Genomic DNA, 22,531 nt, shown 5'->3' on the forward strand with positions numbered 1-22,531 from the left:
AAGGGACTTGACAGGGTGGATGCTGAAAAGAATTTTTCCCCTTATGGGGGAGACAAGAAGTAGGGGGCACATCAAAGTAAGTGGTCTCCCAGTTAAGACGGAGATGAGAAGAAATTGTTCTCTCAGAGGGTTGTGAATCTTTGGAACTCTCTGCCCCAGAGAGTAGTGGAGCCAGAGTCAATGAATATTTTTAAGGCAGAGGTCGATAGATTCTTGACCGACAAGGGAGTTAGAGATTATTGGGGAGTCGGCAGAATGTGGAGTTGAGGCCACAATCAGATCAGCCCTGATCTTACTGAATGGCAGGATAGGCTCGAGGGGCCGAATGGCCTACTCCTGCTCCAAATTCATATATTCATAAGTATGTTTGTATGAATAAGTATTAAAAACAAATAACTCAGCACATCTGGCAATATCTGTGGTGAGAGAAACAGAGTTAACATTTCAAGTCGAATACGACTCTCCTTCGGAACTGAAAGAGACTAAGTCGTAAGTGTTAGTGTGGCTAGAGTTTGGAGTCGATTGACAGAGTGGTGGAAGCAGATTAGACCACAGACTTCATAAGGGAATCAGTTAAGTACTTGAAGAAGAAACAAAATGCAAGGATACAATATGTCCTTGTTTAATGTTGTCTCGATTCGCTTTAACTTTGCTAAGTTAATGGGGCCTGTCATCCCTTTGAGTGTCACGAGATTTGTTTTAACGTCATTCCCCGTGTGATCCAAATGGTTAGATTTTGGAGCGGCCTTTCCCCCTCCCCAGCCCACTCTCTTGTCGCGTCCATCTCCTGGACCCATGCACCAGTTGAAGATCCAGATTCGATCCGAAACCCCCAACAGCATTTAAAAAAAACATGGATTGTAGCAGTCCCACCTCATCACTTCTGCATCATCGGGGCCCACACTTACACATCAGAGCTCCAGCTTTGGATCCAATCTGGATAAACAATTAAAGAAGTTTGAAGTAGGAGCAAATATAGAGGGATGAGGCATTGAAGGAAGTTGTAATTGCGGATGGAGATTTTGACAGGGTGGCAAAGACAGAGTGATGGATGGAGGTAATAAAGGGAAAAACATGGGGGCTGGTATGTTAGAAGCAGAGTATTGAGGAGGTAACAAAAGTGTGGACAAGGAATGGACACTCTGCTGGTTGACAGAGTAAAGGTGTGTAGGGGAGGGAAAATTTCAGTCAAGGTTCTTCTGGAAATTGCATGTGTCAACATTGTATGATCAGTCTTGGTTGTGGTCCCATGGTTAAAAAGGCCGCCGCCAATCTGTCTAGAGTCATAAAATGTCACTTGTGGCATTCGACAAAGAAAAGTAATTTAGATAGAAGAGACCTTCCACAATAGCCACTCACTGAACCGTGCCCCAGCAAGGAATCAGGGCATTCGATAGGATGGGTACAATGTGTTTTTTTTACAAAGGGGAGACTTTTTTAAGATAAAGATAGATAGTTTTTTGAAGAATAAAAGGATTAAGGGTTATGGAGTTCAGGCCAGAAAGTGGGCCACAAAAGATCAGCCATGATCTCATTGAATGGCGGAGCAGGCTCGAGGGGCCAGATGGCCTACTCCTGCTCCTAGTTCTTATGTTCATCCAGAGATCTGAGTCAATATTAGATTACTCACCCCACATTCCAGTCCACCTGGGATCAAGTCACTTGCAGCTGCATAAAAGGTAAGGTCTTCATCGTCATCATCCATTGCAACGCTTAACCTGGGTATAGAAAGCTTGTGAGTATAAGAGCCATCCTATTGTTTTCTGCAGCCCTTTAATCTCTTTCTGTGGGGCCCTTGGGTTCTGAATTCCCCATAAACTCTAAACATCCCTCACATGTGTACCTACTCCTGGTTTCAGTATTTATCTCCTGTGTGCCAGTAGTGTTCTGTGTACCCATCTCCTTGTAATCCGTGCACATTCTACAACTTAAAGGGCTGGTAGTAGACCCCAGTACACCGGCCTTCTGATTGAAGATGTATGATTGAGTGTCAGATGGGGCATCACTGGAAGGGAAGAAGTAATAAACAGGTCTCGTACCTACAACTGGAGTGTTATTGACAGTCTGCGGGTCCATACTGAAGGGCTCCAGGATATTGTTTTCAGAGTTGGGTGGGGTTGCTGGTTTACGGAGATGGGGTGGAGAAGTGGGCTTAAGTAGGGTGCTCTTTCCAGGGGCCGGTGCAGACTCAATGGGCTGAACGGCCTCCTTCTGCACTGTAAATTCTAAAAACAAATGAGTCGATTGAGCTGCTGTCCCCAAGGGCTCAGTGGTAAAAACACCAGATGACCCCTGAGCCATATGGAGCACGAGAATTCTAGGTCTGGGCTACTTTACTGACCTTAGGAAGACACGAAAGGTGGTATGGTTATTACAACATTTATTTTGTATAAAACCATGAAGGTTACAACTTATGTCAGTGTCCTAGGCTGGGAAGGGGAAAGATTGGCCAAGATCCCATTACTGATCATTCACAAGTGATCTTGACTAGAAAGTACAGGTATGTGGATATCAGGCGAGGAGAGGAGTGGGGGCTGCTATGATATCCCCTTGTCATTCATGCGCGCACATAAAAAGTGGTCACCTCAGCATGGTCATGCAGAAACCACCTACTATCTGAGGAATAATACTCGAGGAGAGGAAAGGTGAGTTAAATTGGATGGGATGAGGAGAGGGGAGATGAGGAACACTTATGCTCAGGCTGGTCTCAGACACCTCCTGAGAAGCAGACTTGACATTCTGCCCCCTTGCCCACAGATGCTGAACTTTGTCCAAAGATTCAAACAATAAAAAAGGAGAAGGAAGCTGGGGAAAGCCAGCTTGTTAGTACTCACAAAGCAGGCTTTACCACTGCCCTGAAGTCGAGGCGTAAAGCCTCTGAGTCGTATCCTTGGTTTCGAGTCACTTTCCCGGGTGTTCCAAATGTTGCCTGGGGAAAGTGCAAGATAAAGGTCAACTGACTGGGAATAACAATGTTATACAGCGCTTTTACACTTGGAATGCTTTACTAAATTAATCAGAGAAATGTGACACAGAGTCACAAAAGGAGATTTTAGGACAGATGGAAAAAAAAGAGGTAGGTTTTAAGAAATGTCTTAAAAGAAGAGAGAATGTTGAATTGGTTTAGGGAGGAAATTCCACAGCTATGCTCAAAGCATAATTGCCAATGGTACAGTTGTAACAGGCCCACCTGCTGCTGAAATCCTAATCCAGATCTTTGTTATCTTCAGATTCAAGTATTCTAATGCCATGGAGGCAGTGGCGTAGTGGTATTGTTACTGGAGTAATAATCCAGAGATCCAGAGTACCTCTGGGGACCTGGGTTCAAATCCCACCACTGCTGATGGTGGAATTTGAATTAAATAAAACAAATCTGGAATCAAAAGTTTAATGACGACCATTGTCGATTGTCGTAAAAATTCACCTGGTCCACTAAGGGAAGGAAATCTGTCATCCTTACCTGGTCTGGCCTACATTTCACTCCAGACCCGCAGCAATGTGGTTGACTCTTAAATTCCCTCGGGGATTGGCAATAAATGCTGGCCCAGCCAGCGACACCCACATCCCATGAACGAATAAAGAAAACAAAGACCTGGCCTTGCCCTTCCGTATCTCTGTAACCTCTTTCAACCATACAACCTTCCGAAATAGCTCCAGTCCGCCAATACTGTCCTCATTTTTACAACTGTACCATTCTCCCTGTGTATGCGTGGGTTTCCTCCGGGTGCTCCGGTTTCCTCCCACAAGACGTGCTGTTAGGTGAATTGAACAGTCTGAATTCTCCCTCTGTGTACCCGAACAGGCGCCGGAGTGTAGCGACTAGGGGCTTTTCACAGTAACGTCATCACAGTGTTAATGTAAGCCTACATGTGACACTAATAAAGATTATTATTATGTTACATTAAATTCTCTTATCTTAACAAAGACACTACATCACCTGATCGTCTAGACTGAGGTGTCCGAAGGCAAAGCCCTCGCACTCAACATTTGTTGTCACTCCAGTAAGTGTGAGTGGGGTGAAGGAGACATTGATTGTGACAAACCCGCCAGCAGGAACTACCTGGGAATCAAGACAATTAAAAATGAACCATTATCATCTGTGATTGAGAGCACCCTGTTGCAAACAGTCAATCAGTAAATCAGGCTAACGTCCTGGCTATCAGTTAACTTTCTTCCTTGTTGCTACATTTCATCATACATGTCAAAATTTTCCAACAACCCTTTTTTGAGTCACCTTACTGATAAATGCCTTCTGGGTCCCCGATATCAATCCTGTTGGTCACCCCTTCAAAGAACTCTACTGACATTACCATTTTGATCTTTCTTCTACAATTCCACATTGGCTGTCATTGATTAACCTGCATGTTACTAATGGTCACTAATTTTATATTATGGATTGACATCTTGATTTTAATTAAATCTGCTTGGTGGGACGGTGGGGTGTTGGTTGGGGAGAGGGAGGCAATGAGGTGGTCCGGGTCTTGGTAGCACCGTGGTTAGCCCTGTTGCTTCACAGCGCCAGGGACCCGTGCGTCACCCTTCCCTTCCGTCACCCACCTGCGAATCATCGCCACGTTCGTCGCCCAATAATATCCACACAGGTTGGGCAGTGCCAGGCCCCCTACCTCCCTTCTTCGCTCCAAAAATACCCTCCTTACTCTCGGGGCCTTCCGCGCCCACACAAACCCCAGAACGCCAGCAGGTAATTTAAGGAACAATGAGAAAATTGGAACCTGGGACCTCTGCTCTCTCCTTCCTGACTTCTTTCGACAGCTTCTGATGGGCGGTCAGGGCTGGTGACAGATGGAGATCTGCCCATTTATTTTCAGAACCAATTGCTTTTCTAGCAATTACCTTTCCTGCGCCAGACCACCCTATGTTCTCACTTCCTGTATCATTTGACTCCAATAATCAGGTAGAGAATTCTGAGTGGAAGGGGGAAGGGAGTCTCATATGTAACCCATTACTGACAGGAGAGTGGTGCTGCCTCACCACCCTGCGCACTGCGCACTCTTTAATGGGCTCCACTGGGGCCAGTCACCACTCACCACTTGTCTTGGGGTCAAATAATATGGATAGTCTGCCGCAATGCCCTCGTGAACTCGCAGGGCCACGGAAATTAGAGCGTTTGGTGGCAACTCTTTTTCTTCCTCCTCTGGTTCCTCTTCTTCCTCTTCCACGTCCTAATAATTGATGCAATTAAAGAAAGGAAACCATTTAATTTGCGAGTTGCTGTGAGAAGTCCTGAAACGTAACGTCTCTGTCATATTTTTCAATCCAATGCTCCTAGCTAGGGTAAAGGTTGGGCCTGGTTTCAAAGGGAAAGTCCTTTTACTGTAACCCAACCAAATCCCACTTAGGGATAGGAAAAGCTTATTACGTCAGATCTGAGGTAAACCCAGCTCTGAAACTAAGCCCTACAATAATTGCTACTTAAAGGGGAATTTGGAACCAGAGTTAGAGCTGGAGTTCCAAAAGGATACCAAAGATGCATACAATCAGTAGACCATCAGCCAGCAAGGGAGATAAAGGGTGGCAGGGAGGCACAGTGGTTAGCACTGCTGCCTCACAGCTCTAGGGACCCGGGTTCAATTCTGGCCTCGGGTGCCTGTCTATGCAGAGTCTGCATGTTCTCCCCCATGTCTGCGTGGGTTGCCTCCGGGTGCTCTGGTTTTCCCCCACTGTCCAAAGATGAGCAGGTTAGGTGAATTGGCCAAGCTAAAATTGCTCCTTAGTTGCCAAAAGGTTTGGGGAGGTTGCTAGGTTACGATAGGGTGGAGTGGTGGGCTTGGGTGGGGTGCTCCTTCCAAGGGCTGGTTCAGACTCGATGGGCCGAATGGCTTCCTTCTGCACTATAAATTATATGGTTCTATAATTAAAAGCTACAATCTGCAAAGGTTCTGTGCCGAGCAGGTGAGGATGAGTTCAGTCTTGCCAGTTATGATGCGTGGTGTTGAACATGCACTGGTGATAACTTTCAAATGTTTGTTTAAAATGTTGCTCAGGGAAAAGAAGCAGGTTAGCATTCTGTGTTGTTTGTATTTGGGAATGGCATTGTTCTGTGTTGCCTGATCTGGGCAATGTTAGCCTGTGTGTTCCCCGAATGTGGAAGCGTTAGCACTGTGCGCTGTCTGAATGCGGTGTATCTTCCAGCATGGCTGGCATAAGATAACCCCAAGGTTGCTGCCAGCTAGTATAAGAACCAAAAGTGCGAGGCAGTGGCACCAAAACCCCATTAAACCAAAATAAGCCATCGAACCACCCACTCCAACCCACCCCATGGATCCAGTGATTGAACCCTAGGTAGTGAATGCTGATACCCTTACGCATTCTGCTGTCTGGAGTTCCAAAGAACTGCTCTGTCGGCTGTTAGGGATAGCATCCCAGTCAAAGCTCTGCTCGCTCTCACTGGAAGCAATGCTGGTTCCAATGATCTCATTGCCGCTCTCATCCCTCACGGGGAACTGCTGTCCATATGAAATGATCAGATCCACGAGCTGCGAGTCCTCCTTCTCTTGGTTGTACGTCTCCCAGTCCAATCGAATGTCTAGAATTTTTAATTGAAAGAAGACTCTTTAATTAGTTAGTTTCTCTGCTGTTTGGCCTTTCACACCTTTAATTCTCACTGGGGACTGCCATGAGCACTCTTTCCCTTGGCTTCTGTGGCTATGTCTCATCTTTCATTCTCTCACTCCACAGTATAAATATTTCCCACTATCTATGCCTTTTAGCTTTGACAAAAGGCCACCTGGGCTCGAAACGTTAGTTCTTTTCTCTCCCTACAGATGCTGCTAGACCTGCTGAGATTTTCCAGCATTTTCTCTTTAGTTTCAGATTCCAGCATCCACAGTAATTTGCTTTTATTACATCTTTAACCTAGATTGGTTGAAAATGCATCGCTCGTAATTCCTCACCAAATAAAGTTAATGAGGTCACACACCAAACTGGCTTGTGGCAGCTCCAGGCCGCTCACCACAGGCGTAGTTAGGTATGTGTTTGTGCACACTTTTTTTTTCTTTTTTTTAAATTTAGAGTATCCAATTATTTATTTCCAATTAAGGGACAATTTAGCGTGGACAATCGCCTTACCTTGCACATCTTTTTTTGTGGGGTGAGACCCAAGCAAACACGGGGAGAATGTGCAAACTCCACACGGGCAGTGACCCGGGGCCAGGATCAAACCCGGATCCTCGGCGCCATGAGGCAGCAGTGCTAACCACTGTGCCAGTGCCACCGTGCCGCCCCGGGTTTGTGCACTCAATTACTCGTATCGATTACTCAGAAGATTCATATTTGAGCTCCTCCAAGCAGAACAACTCCAGCAGAGGACCTGTCCCCCATCCCTATCACCAGTAGGGTGAAAGAAGAAAAGCCCACTCGATTGCATGCATATCCCACAGCAATCACTACGGGATTTTGTTTGGGCCCATTGCTCTTCACTGTGCACCTTGATGCTTTGGGTATAGAGCTTAAAAGAGTGCAGTCCAAATTAAGAAATGGTCTTAAATTGGACGCACAGTAAATTCTGAAGACTGAACAAAACTGCATGATAATATTGGCAAGATAGCTAAATGGGGTAAAATGTGGCAGATGGGATTCAATATTAGCAAATGTGAGCCTGGTACATGGTGATGTCTAGCACGAGAGGACATAGCTTTAAATTGAGGGGAGATAGATATAGGACAGATGTCAGAGGTAGGTTCTTTACTCAGAGAGTACTTCTGCACTGTAAATTCTATGTAAAGGGCGTGGAATGCCCTGCCTGCAACAGTAGTGGACTCTAAGGCCATTCAAATGTTCATTGGATAAACATATGGATGATAAGAGAATAGTGTAGATGGGCTTTAGAGTGGTTTCACAGGTCGGCTCAACATCGAGGGTTGAAGGGCCTGTACTCGCTGTAATGTTCTATGTTCTATGTACATGTTTTAAAAAAGTGACAGCCATACTTTGCATGGGAGAGCAAAGGGATAGTGGTCCAGGTTTACAAACTATTACCAGCAGCATCTCAAGTGGGTTAAGGCCAGGCAAACAAACTGGTGGAATACTGAGTGAATTGAATTGAGTTTGATTTATTGTCACGTGTACCAAGGTACAGTGAGAAGTATTGTTCTGCGTACAGTCCAGACAGGTCATTTCATACCTGAACAAAGATAGGACATACATAAATACACAATGTAAATACATAAACACAGACATCAAGTGAAGCATACAGGTCAGTCCATAAGAGTGGTCATTCAGTGGGGAAGAAGCTGTTTTTGAATCTGTGCGTGTTCTCAGACATTTGTATCTCCTGACCGATGGAGAAGTTGGAAGAGAGAATAACCTGGGTGGGAGGGGCCTTTGATTATGCTGCCCGCTTTCCCATGGCAGCGGGAGGTGTAGACAGAGGGCGGGACACTCCGGCCGTGCCCGCCTGGCGACCGGAGAATCCCACCCAAGGGTAATGGACTTTCCCATTGTCCCCATCACACCGTGGTGATCTTGCGGTGGGCGAGGCGGAAGAATCCAGCCCAGAGTCATTGGATGGGAGGGGGGGAATAGCGTGATGGACTGGGTTGTGTTCATAACTCTCTGTAGTTTCTTACTACAGAGGCTGGGCCGGGCAGTTGCCATACCAGCCTTTTATGCTGAGAAAAGGCAGGGGAATGGCACTAAATCCTGATGCTTGAGAGCCGGTGCAGACATGATGGGCCAAATGGCCTCCTTCTGCACAGCAACAATTCTGTGAGGTTAAAGAATAAATAGCTGAAAGGTAATGGTGAATCTACACAACAAAAACAGTCTGCGTCACAGAGAAGTAGTCTGGGAACAGTGTCCTTACAGTCAGCATTGCAGTGAAGCAGTCTGGGAACAGTATCCTCAAAGTCAGCGTTACAGTGAAATGGTCTGTGAACGATGTCTTCACAGTCAGCATCACACTGAAATGGTCTGTGAACAGTGTTCTCACAGTCAGTGTCGTAGTGAAGCAGTCAGGGAACAGTGTCCTCACAGTCAGTGTCGTAGTGAAGCAGTCAGGGAACAGTGTCCTCACAGTCAGTGTCGCAGTGAAATGGTCTGGGAACAGTGTCCTCACAGTCAGTGTCGCAGTGAAATGGTCTGGGAACAGTGTTCTCACAGTCAGTGTCGCAGTGAAATGGTCTGGGAACAGTGTTCTCACAGTCAGTGTCGCAGTGAAGCAGTCTGGGAACAGTGTTCTCACAGTCAGTGTCGTAGTGAAGCAGTCTGGGAACAGTGTCCTCACAGTCAGTGTCGTAGTGAAGCAGTCAGGGAACAGTGTCCTCACAGTCAGTGTCGCAGTGAAATGGTCTGGGAACAGTGTCCTCACAGTCAGTGTCGTAGTGAAGCAGTCTGGGAACAGTGTTCTCACAGTCAGTGTCGTAGTGAAGCAGTCTGGGAACAGTGTCCTCACAGTCAGTGTCGTAGTGAAGCAGTCTGGGAACAGTGTTCTCACAGTCAGTGTCGCAGGGCCGGGGGGGGGCGGGGCAGAGGGGGGGTGCCGAGGGGGGGGGGGGCGAGGGGGGGGGGGCGAGGGGGGGGGGGCGAGGGGGGGGGGGCGAGGGGGGGGGGCGAGGGGGGGGGGCGAGGGGGGGGGGGCGAGGGGGGGCGGGGCCGGGGCGAGGCCGGGGCGAGGGGGGGGGCGAGGGGGGGCGGGGCCGGGGGGGGCGAGGGGGGGCGGGGCCGGGGGGGGCGAGGCCGAGGGGGGGCGGGGCCAAGGAGGGGCAGGGTGGCGGACCCGAGGGGGGGCGGGGCCAAGGGGGGGGCGAGGAGGGGCGGGGTGGCGGACCCGAGGCGGGGGCGGGGGGGCGGACCTGAGGGGGGGGTGGGGGTCGGACCCGAGGGGGCGGACCCGAGGGCGGGGCCGGGGGGGGAGGGCGGGGCTGAGGGGGGGCGGGGCCGAGGGAGGGGGGGCCGAGGCCGCGGGGGGGGGGCGGGGCCGAGGCCAAGGGGGGGCGGGGCCGAGGAGGGGCGGGGTGGCGGACCCGAGGGAGGGGGGGGCCGAGGGGGGGGGCGAGGAGGGGCGGGGTGGCGGACCCGAGGGGGGGGCGGACCCGAGGGGGGGGGCGGGGGGGCGGACCCGAGGGGGGGGGCGGGGGGGCGGACCCGAGGGGGGTGCGGACACGCGTTGGGCGGACGCGGGGGGCGGACCCGAGGGCGGGGGGGGGGGGGGACTGAGCGGGGGGGGCGGACCGAGCCGGGGGGCCGCCCTGGGAGCGGGCGGCCACCGCGCTTGCGCTGGTTGGTACCGGCCCAACTGCGCATGCGCGGGACCCGAGTCTCTGGCGCCCCCGAGCACATGGCGCCCCGGGCGACTGCCCGAGTTGCCGGTGCCTTGAGCCGGCCCTGGTGAAGCATACAGAGTGTTGTACTACTCCGTATAGAAGATGTGTGAAAAGATCAGTTCTGTCCATAAGAGGGTCATTTAACAGTGGGGAAGAAGCTGTTTTTTTTTGTTTTATAAATTTAGAGTAGCCAATTCATTTTTTTCAATTAAGGGGCAATTTAGCGTGGCCACTCCACCTACACTGCACATCTTTGGGTTGTGGGAGCGAAACCCATGCAAACACGGGGAGAATGTGCAAACTCCACACGGACAGTGACCCAGAGCCGGGATCGAACCTGGGACCTCGGCGCCATGAGGCAGCAGTGCAAACCCACGACGCCACCGTGCTGCCCTGAAGAAACAGTTTTTGACAGGGTTCTAAATGAATACTTTGTGTCAGTGTTCTCTCATGAGAGGGACAGTGTGGGTTTAGAAATCAGGGAAAAGCACTGTGATAAAATTAAAGAAATTAACAATTCAATTCCTCTCTGGCCACAGGAGAGGTGCCGGAGGACTGGAGGACATCCAATGTGGTACCGTTACTCTAGAAGGGAGGAATGGATTAAACAGGAAACTACAGGCCAGTCAGTCTAACCTCAGTGGTGTGGAAACTATTGGAAACAATTCTGACAGACAGTATTAATCTGCATTTGGAGAGGCAGGGATTAATCAAGAACAGTCAGCATGGGGTTTTGTTCAGGGGAGGTCATATCTGACTAAATGTGGTAGTCGGTATTAGAGGTATTACGGTAACTAGGTTGATGCTGTAAGATCATTGGTGTGGGAGGTACCGGAGACAGTAAGATCATTGGTGAAGCCTGCCTGCTGGTTCCGCCCAGTAAGGCGGAGTATAAAAGCCTGTGACTCCCTAGCAGCTGCATTCTGTACCTGCGCTGATGGGGGAAACATCTCGTCCAATAAAGCCTTCAATTTTTCTCCAATCTCGCTTCGAGAGTTATTGATCGTGCATCAATTTATTGGACTAGATTTTGAAGAATGGAGCTCCGCATCAAGCTGGAGTGTCTGCAACTTAGCCCCTAAGCGGGAAACTCAGCGGCAACTTTCAAACACTGGCTGGCGTGCTTCAACGGGTACCTCAGGACGGCCATGACTACACCCACGGAGGACCAGAAACTGCAAGTTCTCCACTCGAGGGTGAGCCAAGAGATCTACATGCTCATCGAGGATGCGGACGATTTTGAGGCCGCGATGGCCCTGTTGAAAGGACACTACATTCGCCCAGTAAATCAGGTTTACGCCCGACATCTGCTAGCGACAAGATAACAAATCCAGGGGGAATCGCTAGACGAATTCTACCGCGCACTTCTGGTACTAGGTAGGAACTGTGACTGTCCGCAAGTTTCAGCCAGCGACCACACAAAACTTTTGATCCGGGACGCATTTGCTGCAGGTATGCTGTCCTCCCAAATCCATCAGTGGCTGCTGGATAAAGTGACACTAGGCCTCAAGGAGGCACGGGCCCTCGCTAGCACCCTAGATGTGGCCTCCCGAAACGCCCGCGCGTATGTCCCCGACCGCGCGGCAGCCAATGGGCAGCGTGGAACCCACCCGCGGCGGACCCCGATGCATCCCCCATCCCCGCTGCTATTTTTGCGGGCAAGCCAAGCACCCCCGGCAACGCTGCCCGGCCCGCTCCTCCATTTGCAAAGGCTGGAGTCTCAGGACCCCGATTCGGATGACCGCAAACCGCCCGAGGAAAATCTTCAGCTTCTACCATGACTCGCCTCGGTGATCCTGGACCAGTCTCAGCCCCAAACTCTCTCGACCGCGACGATGACCGTGCTCATCAACGGACACAAAACATCCTGCCTGATCGACTCCGGGATCACAGAGAGCTTCATACCTCCCAACCCAGTAAGGTGCTGTTCTCTTCCCATACACCTAGTTAATCAAAGAATCTCCCTGGCCTCCGGGTGTGGAGTTTGCACATTCCCCTTGTCTCCGTGGTTCTCACCCCCACAGCCTAAAGATGTGCAGGGTAGGTGGATTGACCACGCTAAATTGCCCTTTAATCAGTAAAACTAAATTAAAAAGAGGGTATACTTGCCTTTATTAGCTGAGGGATAGAGTTAAAGAGAATAGAGGTTCTGCTGGAACTGCATAGAATGTTGGTTAGGCCGCAGCTAGAGTATTGTGCGCAGTTCTGGAAACCACAATATAGGAGGGATGTGATCGCACTGGAAAGGGTGCAGACCCGATGAGCTGAAGGGCCTCTTCTGTCCTGCAGATCTCTATGACTCTAAACCTTCACTCTAATGTGGCAGGGGGATGGGAACCGATGCAGGAAGTTGGAAGGTAGTAAAACAGGGACAGAAGCAAAAGGAAGTAAGGGGAAAAGTGCAAGGCAGAGAAGACATAGTCAAAAATCTAAAAGGGCGACAGTACAAGGTACAGTGACTGAGGGAAGCTTAGTGAATAGGCCCAGTAATAACAAAAGGAATAAAACTGGAGATGTTAAGATTTAAAACAGAGGTAAAAAAACCAACATAAGTGTACTTTACCTGAATGCTCGTAGTATTCAGAATAAAGTAAATGAGTTGATGGCACAAATCATCGTAAATGACTATGATTTACTGGCCATTACTGAAACATGGTTCAAGGATGGTCACGACTGGGAGTTAAATATCCAAGGGTATCAAACTATTCGGAAGGACAGAGTGGATGGTAAGGGAGGTGGTGTTGCTCTGTTATTTAAGGATGACATCCGGGCAATAGTAAGGGATGACATCGGTGCTATGGAGGATAAGGTTGAATCCATTTGGGTGGAAATCAGGAATAGTAAGGCGAAAAGTCACTGATAGGAGTAGTCTATAGGCCACCAAATAGTAACGTTATGGTGGGGCAGGCAATAAACAAAGAAATAACTGATGCATGTAGAAATGGTACAGCAGTTATCATGGGGGATTTTAATCTACATGTCGATTGGTTTAACCAGGTCGGTCAAGGCAACCTTGAGGAGGAGTTTATAGAATGTATCCGCGATAGTTTCCTAGAACAGTGTGTAATGGAACCTACGAGGGAACAAGCGGTCCTAGATCTTGTCCTGTGTAATGAGACAGGATTGATTCATGATCTCATAGTTAGGGATCCTCTCGGAAGGAGCGATCACAATATGGTGGAATTTTAAATACAGATGGAGGATGAGAAAGTAAAATCAAATACTAGTGTTTTGTGTTTAAACAAAGGAGATTACAAGGGGATGAGAGAAGAACTAGCTAAGGTAGACTGGGAGCTAAGACTTTATCGTGGAACAGTTGAGGAACAGTGGAGAACCTTCCAAGCGATTTTTCACAGTGCTCAGCAAAGGTTTATACCAACAAAAAGGAAGGACGGTAGAAAGAGGGAAAATCGACCGTGGATATCTAAGGAAATAAGGGAGAGTATCAAATTGAAGGAAAAAGCATATAAAGTGGCAAAGATTGCTGGGAGGTTAGAGGACTGGGAAATCTTTAGGGGGCAACAGAAAGCTACTAAAAAAGCTATAAAGAAGAGTATGAGAGTAAACTTGCTCAGAATATAAAAACAGACAATAAACGTTTTTACAAATATATAAAACAAAAAAGAGTGGCTAAGGTAAATATTGGTCCTTTAGAGGATGAGAAGGGAGTTTTAATAATGGGAAATGAGGAAATGACTGAGGAACTGAACAGGTTTTTTGGGTCAGTCTTCACAGTGGAAGACACAAATAACATGCCAGCGACTGATAGAAATGAGGCTATGACAGGTGAGGACCTTGAGAGGATTGTTATCACTAAGGAGGTAGTGATGGGCAAGCTAACGGGGCTAAAGGTAGACAAGTCTCCTGTCCCTGATGGAATGCATCCCAGAGTGCTAAAAGAGATGGCTAGGGAAATTGCAGATGCACTAGTGATAATTTACCGAAATTCACTAGACTCTGGGGTGGTCCCGGTGGATTGGAAATTAGCAAACGTGACACCACTGTTTAAAAAAGGAGGTAGGCAGAAAGCAGGAAATTATAGGCCAGTGAGCTTAACTTCGGTAGTAGGGAAGATGCTGGAATCTATCATCAAGGAAGAAATAGCGAGGCATCTGGATAGAAATTGTCCCATTGGGCAGACGCAGCATGGGTTCATAAAGGGCAGGTCATGCCTAACTAATTTAGTGGAATTTTTTGAGGACATTACCAGTGCAGTAGATAACGGGGAGCCGATGGATGTGGTATATCTGGATTTCCAGAAAGCCTTTGACAAGGTGCCACACAAAAGGTTGCTGCATAAGATAAAGATGCATGGCATTAAGGGTAAAGTAGTAGCATGGATAGAGGATTGGTTAATTAATAGAAAGCAAAGAGTGGGGATTAATGGGTGTTTCTCTGGTTGGCAATCAGTAGCTAGTGGTGTCCCTCAGGGATCCGTATTGGGCCCACAATTGTTCACAATTTACATAGATGATTTGGAGTTGGGGACCAAGGGCAATGTGTCCAAGTTTGCAGATGACACTAAGATGAGTGGTAAAGCGAAAAGTGCAGAGGATACTGGAAGTCTGTAGAGGGATTTGGATAGGTTAAGTGAATGGACTAGGGTCTGTCAGATGGAATACAATGTTGACAAATGTGAGTTTATCCATTTTGGTAGGAATAACAGCAAACGGGATTATTATTTAAACGATAAAATATTAAAGCATGCCGCTGTGCAGAGACTTGGGTGTGCTAGTGCATGAGTCACAGAAGGTTGGTTTACAGGTGCAACAGGTGATTAGGAATTTTGTCCTTCATTGCTAGAGGGATGGAGTTTAAGACTAGGGAGGTTATGTTGCAATTGTATAAGGGGTTAGTGAGGCCACACCTGGAGAATTGTGATCAGTTTTGGTCTCCTTACTTGAGAAAGGACGTACTGGCACAGGACTGTGTGCAGAGGAGATTCACTAGGTTAATCCCAGAGCTGAAGGGGTTGGATTATGAGGAGAGGTTGAGTAGACTGGGACTGTACTCGTTGGAATTTAGAAGGATGAGGGTGGATCTTATAGAAACATTTAAAATTATGAAGGGAATAGATAGGATAGATGCGGGCAGGTTGTTTCCACTGGCGGGTGAAAGCAGAACTAGGGGACATATCCTCAAAATAAGGGGAAGTAGATTTAGGACTGAGTTTAGGAGGAACTTCTTCACCCAAAGGATTGTGAATCTATGGAATTCCTTGCCCAGTGAAGCAGTTGAGGCTCCATCATTACATGTTTTTAAGGTAAAGATAGATAGTTTTTTGAAGAATAAAGGGATTAAGGGTTATGGTGTTCGGGCCGGAAAGTGGAGCTGAGTCCACAAAAGATCAGCCATGATCTCATTGAATGGCGGAGCAGGCTCGAGGGGCCAGATGGCCTACTCCTGCTCCTAGTTCTTATGTTCTTATGTTCTACCAATGCAAGCAAATCTTTCTTTTTTGTAAATAAATTTAGAGTACCAAATTAATTTTTTCCAATTAAGGGGCAATTTAGCGTGGTCAATCCACCTAACCTGCACATCTTTGGGTTGTGGGGGTGAAACCCACGCAAACACGGGGAGAATGTGCAAACTCCACACGGACAGTGACCCAGAGCCGAGATCGAACCTGGGACCTCGGCGCCATGAGGCAGCAGGGCTAACCCACTGCGCCATTGTGCAGCCCTCCTTTCTTCTTTTTAAATATAACTTTAGAGTAAACAATTCTTTTTTTCCAATTTAACATGGCCAATCCATCTACCCCGCACATCTTTGTGGGTTGTGGGGGCAAGACCTATGCAGACATGGGCAGAATGCGCAAACTCCATACGGACAATGACCTGGGTTCGGGATCGAACCTGGGACCTCGGCGCTGTGAGGCAGCAGTGCTAACCATTGCGCCATCGTGCTGCCCATGAGATCCTTTCTTAAATGTGGAGGCCACAGCTGCACACACTGTCCCAGGTCTGATTTCACCAAAACCCTGTACAATTGTGTGAAGACTTCTTTATTTGTGTACACCAATCCCCCTGCAATGAAGGCCAACATGCTATTTGTCCTCCTAATTTCTAAGTTCAAGGCAATTAGGGATGGGCAACACATGTTGGCCTGACAGTGATGCTCACATCCCATAAAAGAATAAAGAAAAAAACTACACACTCGCTTCATCAACATAGCCATCAACATGTGTGTTAAGGTAAGCCTACTTGTGACAATAAAGATGAAATGAAAATGAAATGAAAATCGCTTATTGTCACAAGTAGGTTTCAAATGAAGTTACTGTGAAAAGCCCCTAGTCGCCACATTCCGGCGCCTGTTCGGGGAGGCTGGTACGGGAATTGAACCGTCCTGCTGGCCTGCCTGGGTCTGCTTTAAAAGCCAGCGATTTAGCCCTGTGCTAAACCAGCCCCTGCAAGATTAGTATTAAAGATTATTATTATTACACAATGGCCTTGCCAATTAAACCATCTATAACCCAACGTATTATTAACTGGCCTCCTATATCTGGCCTTGATAACTCTGCTATCTCAGTCACAGTCTGACGATACGGGGTAGACCATATAGGACAGAGTTAAGGAGAATTATTTTAATAATAATCTTTATTCGTGTCACAAGTAGGTTTATATTAAGACTGCAGTGAAGTTACTGTGAAAGTCCCCTGGTCGCCTCACTACGGGGCCTGTTCGGGTACACAGATGGAGAATTCAGAATGTCCAAGTCTTTCAGGACTTGCGGCAGGAAACCGGAGCACCCGGAGGAAACCCACGCAGACACAGGGAGAACATGCAGAGTCCACACAGATACTGACCCAAGCCGGAAATCGAACACGGGACTCTGGTGCTGTGAAGCAACAGTGCTAACTACCGTGCTAACCTGCCGACCCTCACCCAGAGAGTGGTGAGCCTGTGGAATTTGTTACCACAGGAAGTAGTTGAGGCCAAAACATTGCATGTTTTCAAGAAGCAGTTAGATATAGCACTTAGAGCGAAGGGGATCAAAGGATATGGGGGGAAAGCGGGATTCGGCTTTTGAGTTGGATGATCAGCCATGATGATAATGAATGGCAGAGCAGGCTCGAAGGGCTGAATGGCCTCCTCCTGCTCCTATTTTCTACGTTACTATCTCCCCATCACTGAGCCCAGCAGGAGAGCTACAATTCCGGATTCCCAAACTGGATGAAGCTTCTACTGATGTTGAACAATTTCATGCAATTGATCCTGCGGAAAAAAAGACATGGCAAGTTGCAAGACCTACTGTAGGAGCTGGTATTGATGAGACGTAGGGAACGAGAGATTGTGTCTCCTCCAGAGATATGGGTTCCAAACCTGGAAAACGAAACATTTGGTCAAGCCCTTTGCATGTTGATGTATTACCAGCAATGTCAAGCAGAGGACACTGCAGCAACACAACAGCTTATATTTATATCGTACCATTACCATAATAAACTGATCCAAAGCACTTCATAGGAACATTACAAAACAAAGTATGACGAGCCACGTTTGGGCAGATGACCAAAAGCTTTGTCAAAGAGGTGGATGGAGTAGCACCTCTTGAGACCATTTGTATACTTATATATCTATGAAAAAATGGACTAAAACAGTCTCCTTGTTACCAACCACCATGCTGTATGAGAGTGATTTTATCTGGAAAGATATAGGTTTAGATATAGATTTATAATAATAATAATCTTTTATTGTCACAAGTATGAAGAGTTACTGTGAAAAGCCCCTAGTCGCCACATTCCGGCGCCTGTTCGGGTAAGCTGGTGCGGGAATTGAACCCCCGCTGCTGGCCTTATTCTGCATTACAAACCAGCTGTCTAGCCCACTGAGCTAAACCAGCCCATTAAGAGCACTAAGTGAGGAAGAAGCACGAAGGGGTTGCCAGAGTGTATCCCAGAGCTTGGGGGCCGAAGCAACTGAAGGAGCCGCCATCACAGTGGTTAGTCCAGGGTTCAATTCCCGCTTGGGTCACTGTCTGTGCGGAGTATGCATGTTCTCCCCGTGTCTGTGTGGGTTTCTTCCGGGTGCTCCGGTTTCCTCCTACAAGTCCTGAAAGACGTGCTTGTTAGGTGTTATAACCTGCCTGCTTACCACTGGCTGGGGTCTAATGGCAATCCCACAACCCTTAGAGAGTATGAGCTTCCCCAATGAGGGGGGCGGAGAAATCATTAGCAGATTCCCTGCATAAATAGAGCTGGCCTTTTGGAACCAGCTAGAGAGGAGTGAGCAGCACGGGAGTTGCTGCTGCTGTATATATAACATACATACATACATACATACATACATACATACATACATACATACATACATACATACATACATACATACATACATACATACATACATACATACATACATATATATATATGTTATTGTAAATAAATGTTATTTCTTTCTATCCTTTGTGCTGGATTCTTCGTGGCCCTCACAAAATTAGGTGAATTTTACATTCTGAATTCTCCCTCAGTGTACCCGAACAGACGCCAGAATGTGGCGACTGGGGGATTTTCACAGTAACTTCATCACAGTGTTAATGTAAGCCAATCTGTGACACTAAGAAAGATTGTTATTACAACAGTGGAGTGATTAAAATTGGGAATGCACAAGGATTAGGGAAGCACGCCTATCTCAGAGGGTAAAAGCAAATTACTGCAAATGCTGGAATCTGAAACCAAAGAGAAAATGCTGGAAAATCTCAGCAAGTCTGGCAGCATCTGTAGGGAGAGAAAAGAGCTAACGTTTCGAGTCCGATGACTCTTTGTCAAAGCTAACAGGCAGAGAAAGTGGGAAATATTTATACCGTGGAGTGAGAATGAAAGATGAGTCATAGCCACAGAAACCCAGGGAAACCGGGCGCTAATGGCCACAGATACCAAGGTGAAAGAGTGCTAATGGCAGCACCCAGAGAGGACAAAAGATGTGAAAGGTCAACAGCAGGGAAACTGATCAGAGGATGAACTATAGATGTGGGTAGAGGGGAAGGGGGAAGCAAAGAGGGGAAAGGTGCAGGTAAGGTGGATGAGATTGGGGGTGGGGGGGGGGGGGGGAAATTAAATGTATATTAAGAAAGAAAGAAATGATAAAAGACAGTTAAAATGAAATGAAAACAAATGGGTCGGGGTGGGGTAGAGCTGATCATCTGAAGTTGTTGAATTTGATGTTCAGGCCGAAAGGCTGTGCCTATCTCAGAGGGTTGTGGGGCTGGAGGAGATTACAGAGATAGGGAGGGATGAGTCAACGGAGGGATGTGAAAAGATGTTGGTGAATAAGCAGCCTCACAATTTCGCAATGATGGAGGAATCAAGAGAGGCGGTAGAGATGGGTGTTGTCACACACATGTGAAAACTAGATCGGTGCTTTTGGATGAGGTGTAGATGAGAAACAGGGACAGGCCTAGGATAGCTCCTTGGGGGACACCCGAGGTAACGTTATGGGAGCAGGAAGAGAAGCCATTCTACCTGATTCTGTGGCTATGATTAGATTCTTTAATAATGCAACCAATTGAGGACAGAACCACCCAACTGAGAGCAGTCCCACCCAACTGAGAGCAGTCCCACCCAGGTGAGAGTGGTCCCACCCAGGTGAGGACGGTCCCACCCACGTGAGGACGGTCCTACCCAGGTGAGGACGGTCCCACCCAGGTGAGAGTGGTCCCACACAGGTCAGGACGGTCCCACCCAGGTGAGAGCTGTCCCACCCAGCTGAGAGCGGTCCCACACAGGTCAGGACGGTCCCACCCAGGTGAGAGCTGTCCCACCCAGGTGAGAGTGGTCCCACCCAGGTGAGAGTGGTCCCACCCAGGTGAGGATGGTCCCACCCAGCTGAGAGTGGTCCCACCCAGGTGAGGACGGTCCCACCCAGGTGAGAGCGGTCCCACCCAGCTGAGAGTGGTCCCACCCAGGTGAGAGCTGTCCCACCCAGGTGAGAGTGGTCCCATCCAGGTGAGAGTGGTCCCACCTAGGTGAGAGCGGTCCCACCCAGCTGAGAGTGGTCCCACCCAGGTGAGGACAGTCCCACCCAGCTGAGAGTGGTCCCATCCAGGTGCTGGTCCCACCCAGGTCAGAGTGGTCCCACCCAGGTGAGAGCGGTCCCACCCAGGTCAGAGTGGTCCCACCCAGGTGAGAGCGGTCCCACCCAGGTGAGAGCGGTCCCACCCAGCTGAGAGCGGTCCCACACAGGTCAGGACGGTCCCACCCAGGTGAGAGCTGTCCCACCCAGGTGAGAGTGGTCCCACCCAGGTGAGAGTGGTCCCACCCAGGTGAGGATGGTCCCACCCAGCTGAGAGCTGTCCCACCCAGGTGAGAGCTGTCCCACCCAGGTGAGAGTGGTCCCACCCAGGTGAGAGTGGTCCCACCCAGGTGAGAGCTGTCCCACCCAGGTGAGAGTGGTCCCACCCAGGTGAGAGCTGTCCCATCCAGGTGAGAGTGGTCCCATCCAGGTGAGAGTGGTCCCACCCAGGTGAGAGTGGTCCCACCCAGGTGAGAGTGGTCCCACCCAGCTGTGAGCGGTTCCACCCAGGTGAGAGCGGTCCCACCCAGGTGAGAGTGGTCCCACCCAGGTGAGAGCTGTCCCATCCAGGTGAGAGCTGTCCCACCCAGGTGAGAGCTGTCCCACCCAGGTGAGAGCTGTCCCATCCAGGTGAGAGTGGTCCCACCCAGGTGAGAGTGGTCCCACCCAGCTGAGAGTGGTCCCATCCAGGTGAGAGTGGTCCCACCCAGGTGAGAGCTGTCCCATCCAGGTGAGAGTGGTCCCACCCAGGTGAGAGTGGTCCCACCCAGGTGAGTGCTGTCCCATCCAGGTGAGAGTGGTCCCATCCAGGTGAGAGTGGTCCCACCCAGGTGAGAGTGGTCCCACCCAGGTGATAGCGGTCCCACCCAGGTGAGAGTGGTCCCACCCAGGTGAGAATGGTCCCACCCAGCTGCGAGTGGTCCCACCCATGTGATAGCGGTCCCACCCAGGTGAGAGCTGTCCCACCCAGGTGAGAGTGGTCCCACCCAGGTGAGAGTGGTCCCACCCAGCTGAGAGTGGTCCCACCCAGGTGATAGCGGTCCCACCCAGGTGAGAGTGGTCCCATCCAGGTGAGAGCGGTCCCACCCAGGTGAGAGTGGTCCCACCCAGCTGAGAGTGGTCCCACCCAGGTGATAGCGGTCCCACCCAGGTGAGAGTGGTCCCACCCAGGTGAGAGTGGTCCCACCCAGCTGAGAGTGGTCCCATCCAGGTGGGAGCTGTCCCACCCAGGTGAGAGCTGTCCCACCCAGGTGAGGATGGTCCCACCCAGGTGAGGATGGTCCCACCCAGGTGAGGATGGTCCCACCCAGCTGAGAGTGGTCCCACCCAGATGAGAGCTGTCCCATCCAGGTGAGAGCGGTCCCACACAGGTGAGAGCTGTCCCATCCAGGTGAGAGCTGTCCCATCCAGGTGAGAGTGGTCCCATCCAGGTGCGAGTGGTCCCACCCAGGTGAGAGCTGTCCCATCCAGGTGAGAGTGGTCCCACCCAGGTGAGAGCTGTCCCATCCAGGTGAGAGTGGTCCCATCCAGGTGAGAGTGGTCCCACCCAGGTGAGAGTGGTCCCACCCAGGTGAGAGTGGTCCCACCCAGGTGAGAGTGGTCCCACCCAGGTGACAGTGGTCCCACCCAGCTGAGAGTGGTCCCACCCAGCTGAGAGTGGTCCCACCCAGGTGAGAGTGGTCCCACCCAGCTGAGAGTGGTCCCATCCAGGTGAGAGCTGTCCCACCCAGGTGAGAGCTGTCCCACCCAGGTGAGGATGGTCCCACCCAGGTGAGGATGGTCCCACCCAGGTGAGGATGGTCCCACCCAGCTGAGAGTGGTCCCACCCAGATGAGAGCTGTCCCATCCAGGTGAGAGCGGTCCCACCCAGGTGAGAGCTGTCCCATCCAGGTGAGAGCTGTCCCATCCAGGTGAGAGTGGTCCCATCCAGGTGCGAGTGGTCCCACCCAGGTGAGAGCTGTCCCATCCAGGTGAGAGTGGTCCCACCCAGGTGAGAGCTGTCCCATCCAGGTGAGAGTGGTCCCATCCAGGTGAGAGTGGTCCCACCCAGGTGAGAGTGGTCCCACCCAGGTGAGAGTGGTCCCACCCAGGTGAGAGTGGTCCCACCCAGGTGACAGTGGTCCCACCCAGCTGAGAGTGGTCCCACCCAGCTGAGAGTGGTCCCACCCAGGTGAGAGTGGTCCCACCCAGCTGAGAGTGGTCCCATCCAGGTGAGAGCTGTCCCACCCAGGTGAGAGCTGT

At 49.7% G+C, this 22,531-nt stretch overlaps 1 protein-coding gene across 3 annotated transcripts in view; it reads right to left on the reverse strand.

The window, feature by feature from the left end:
* dlec1 (DLEC1 cilia and flagella associated protein) overlaps positions 1–22,531 on the reverse strand; it is a 191,005-nt gene that overhangs the window by 41,654 nt on the left and 126,820 nt on the right. For 2 of the 3 annotated variants that reach the window (XM_038798563.1, XM_038798562.1), the window contains exons 30-35: positions 17,535–17,605; positions 6,321–6,547; positions 5,049–5,183; positions 3,938–4,060; positions 2,835–2,929; positions 1,631–1,718 (exon numbers count right to left, since the gene is read on the reverse strand). In XM_038798563.1, coding sequence (XP_038654491.1) covers positions 1,631–1,718; positions 2,835–2,929; positions 3,938–4,060; positions 5,049–5,183; positions 6,321–6,547; positions 17,535–17,605 — 739 coding nt within the window. The remainder of the gene's footprint in view (positions 1–1,630; positions 1,719–2,834; positions 2,930–3,937; positions 4,061–5,048; positions 5,184–6,320; positions 6,548–17,534; positions 17,606–22,531) is intronic. The other variant, XM_038798564.1, reaches the window with a different exon arrangement.

Source organism: Scyliorhinus canicula, chromosome 5 (genome assembly GCF_902713615.1).
Source record: "Scyliorhinus canicula chromosome 5, sScyCan1.1, whole genome shotgun sequence".
Lineage (NCBI taxonomy): Eukaryota > Metazoa > Chordata > Chondrichthyes > Carcharhiniformes > Scyliorhinidae > Scyliorhinus > Scyliorhinus canicula.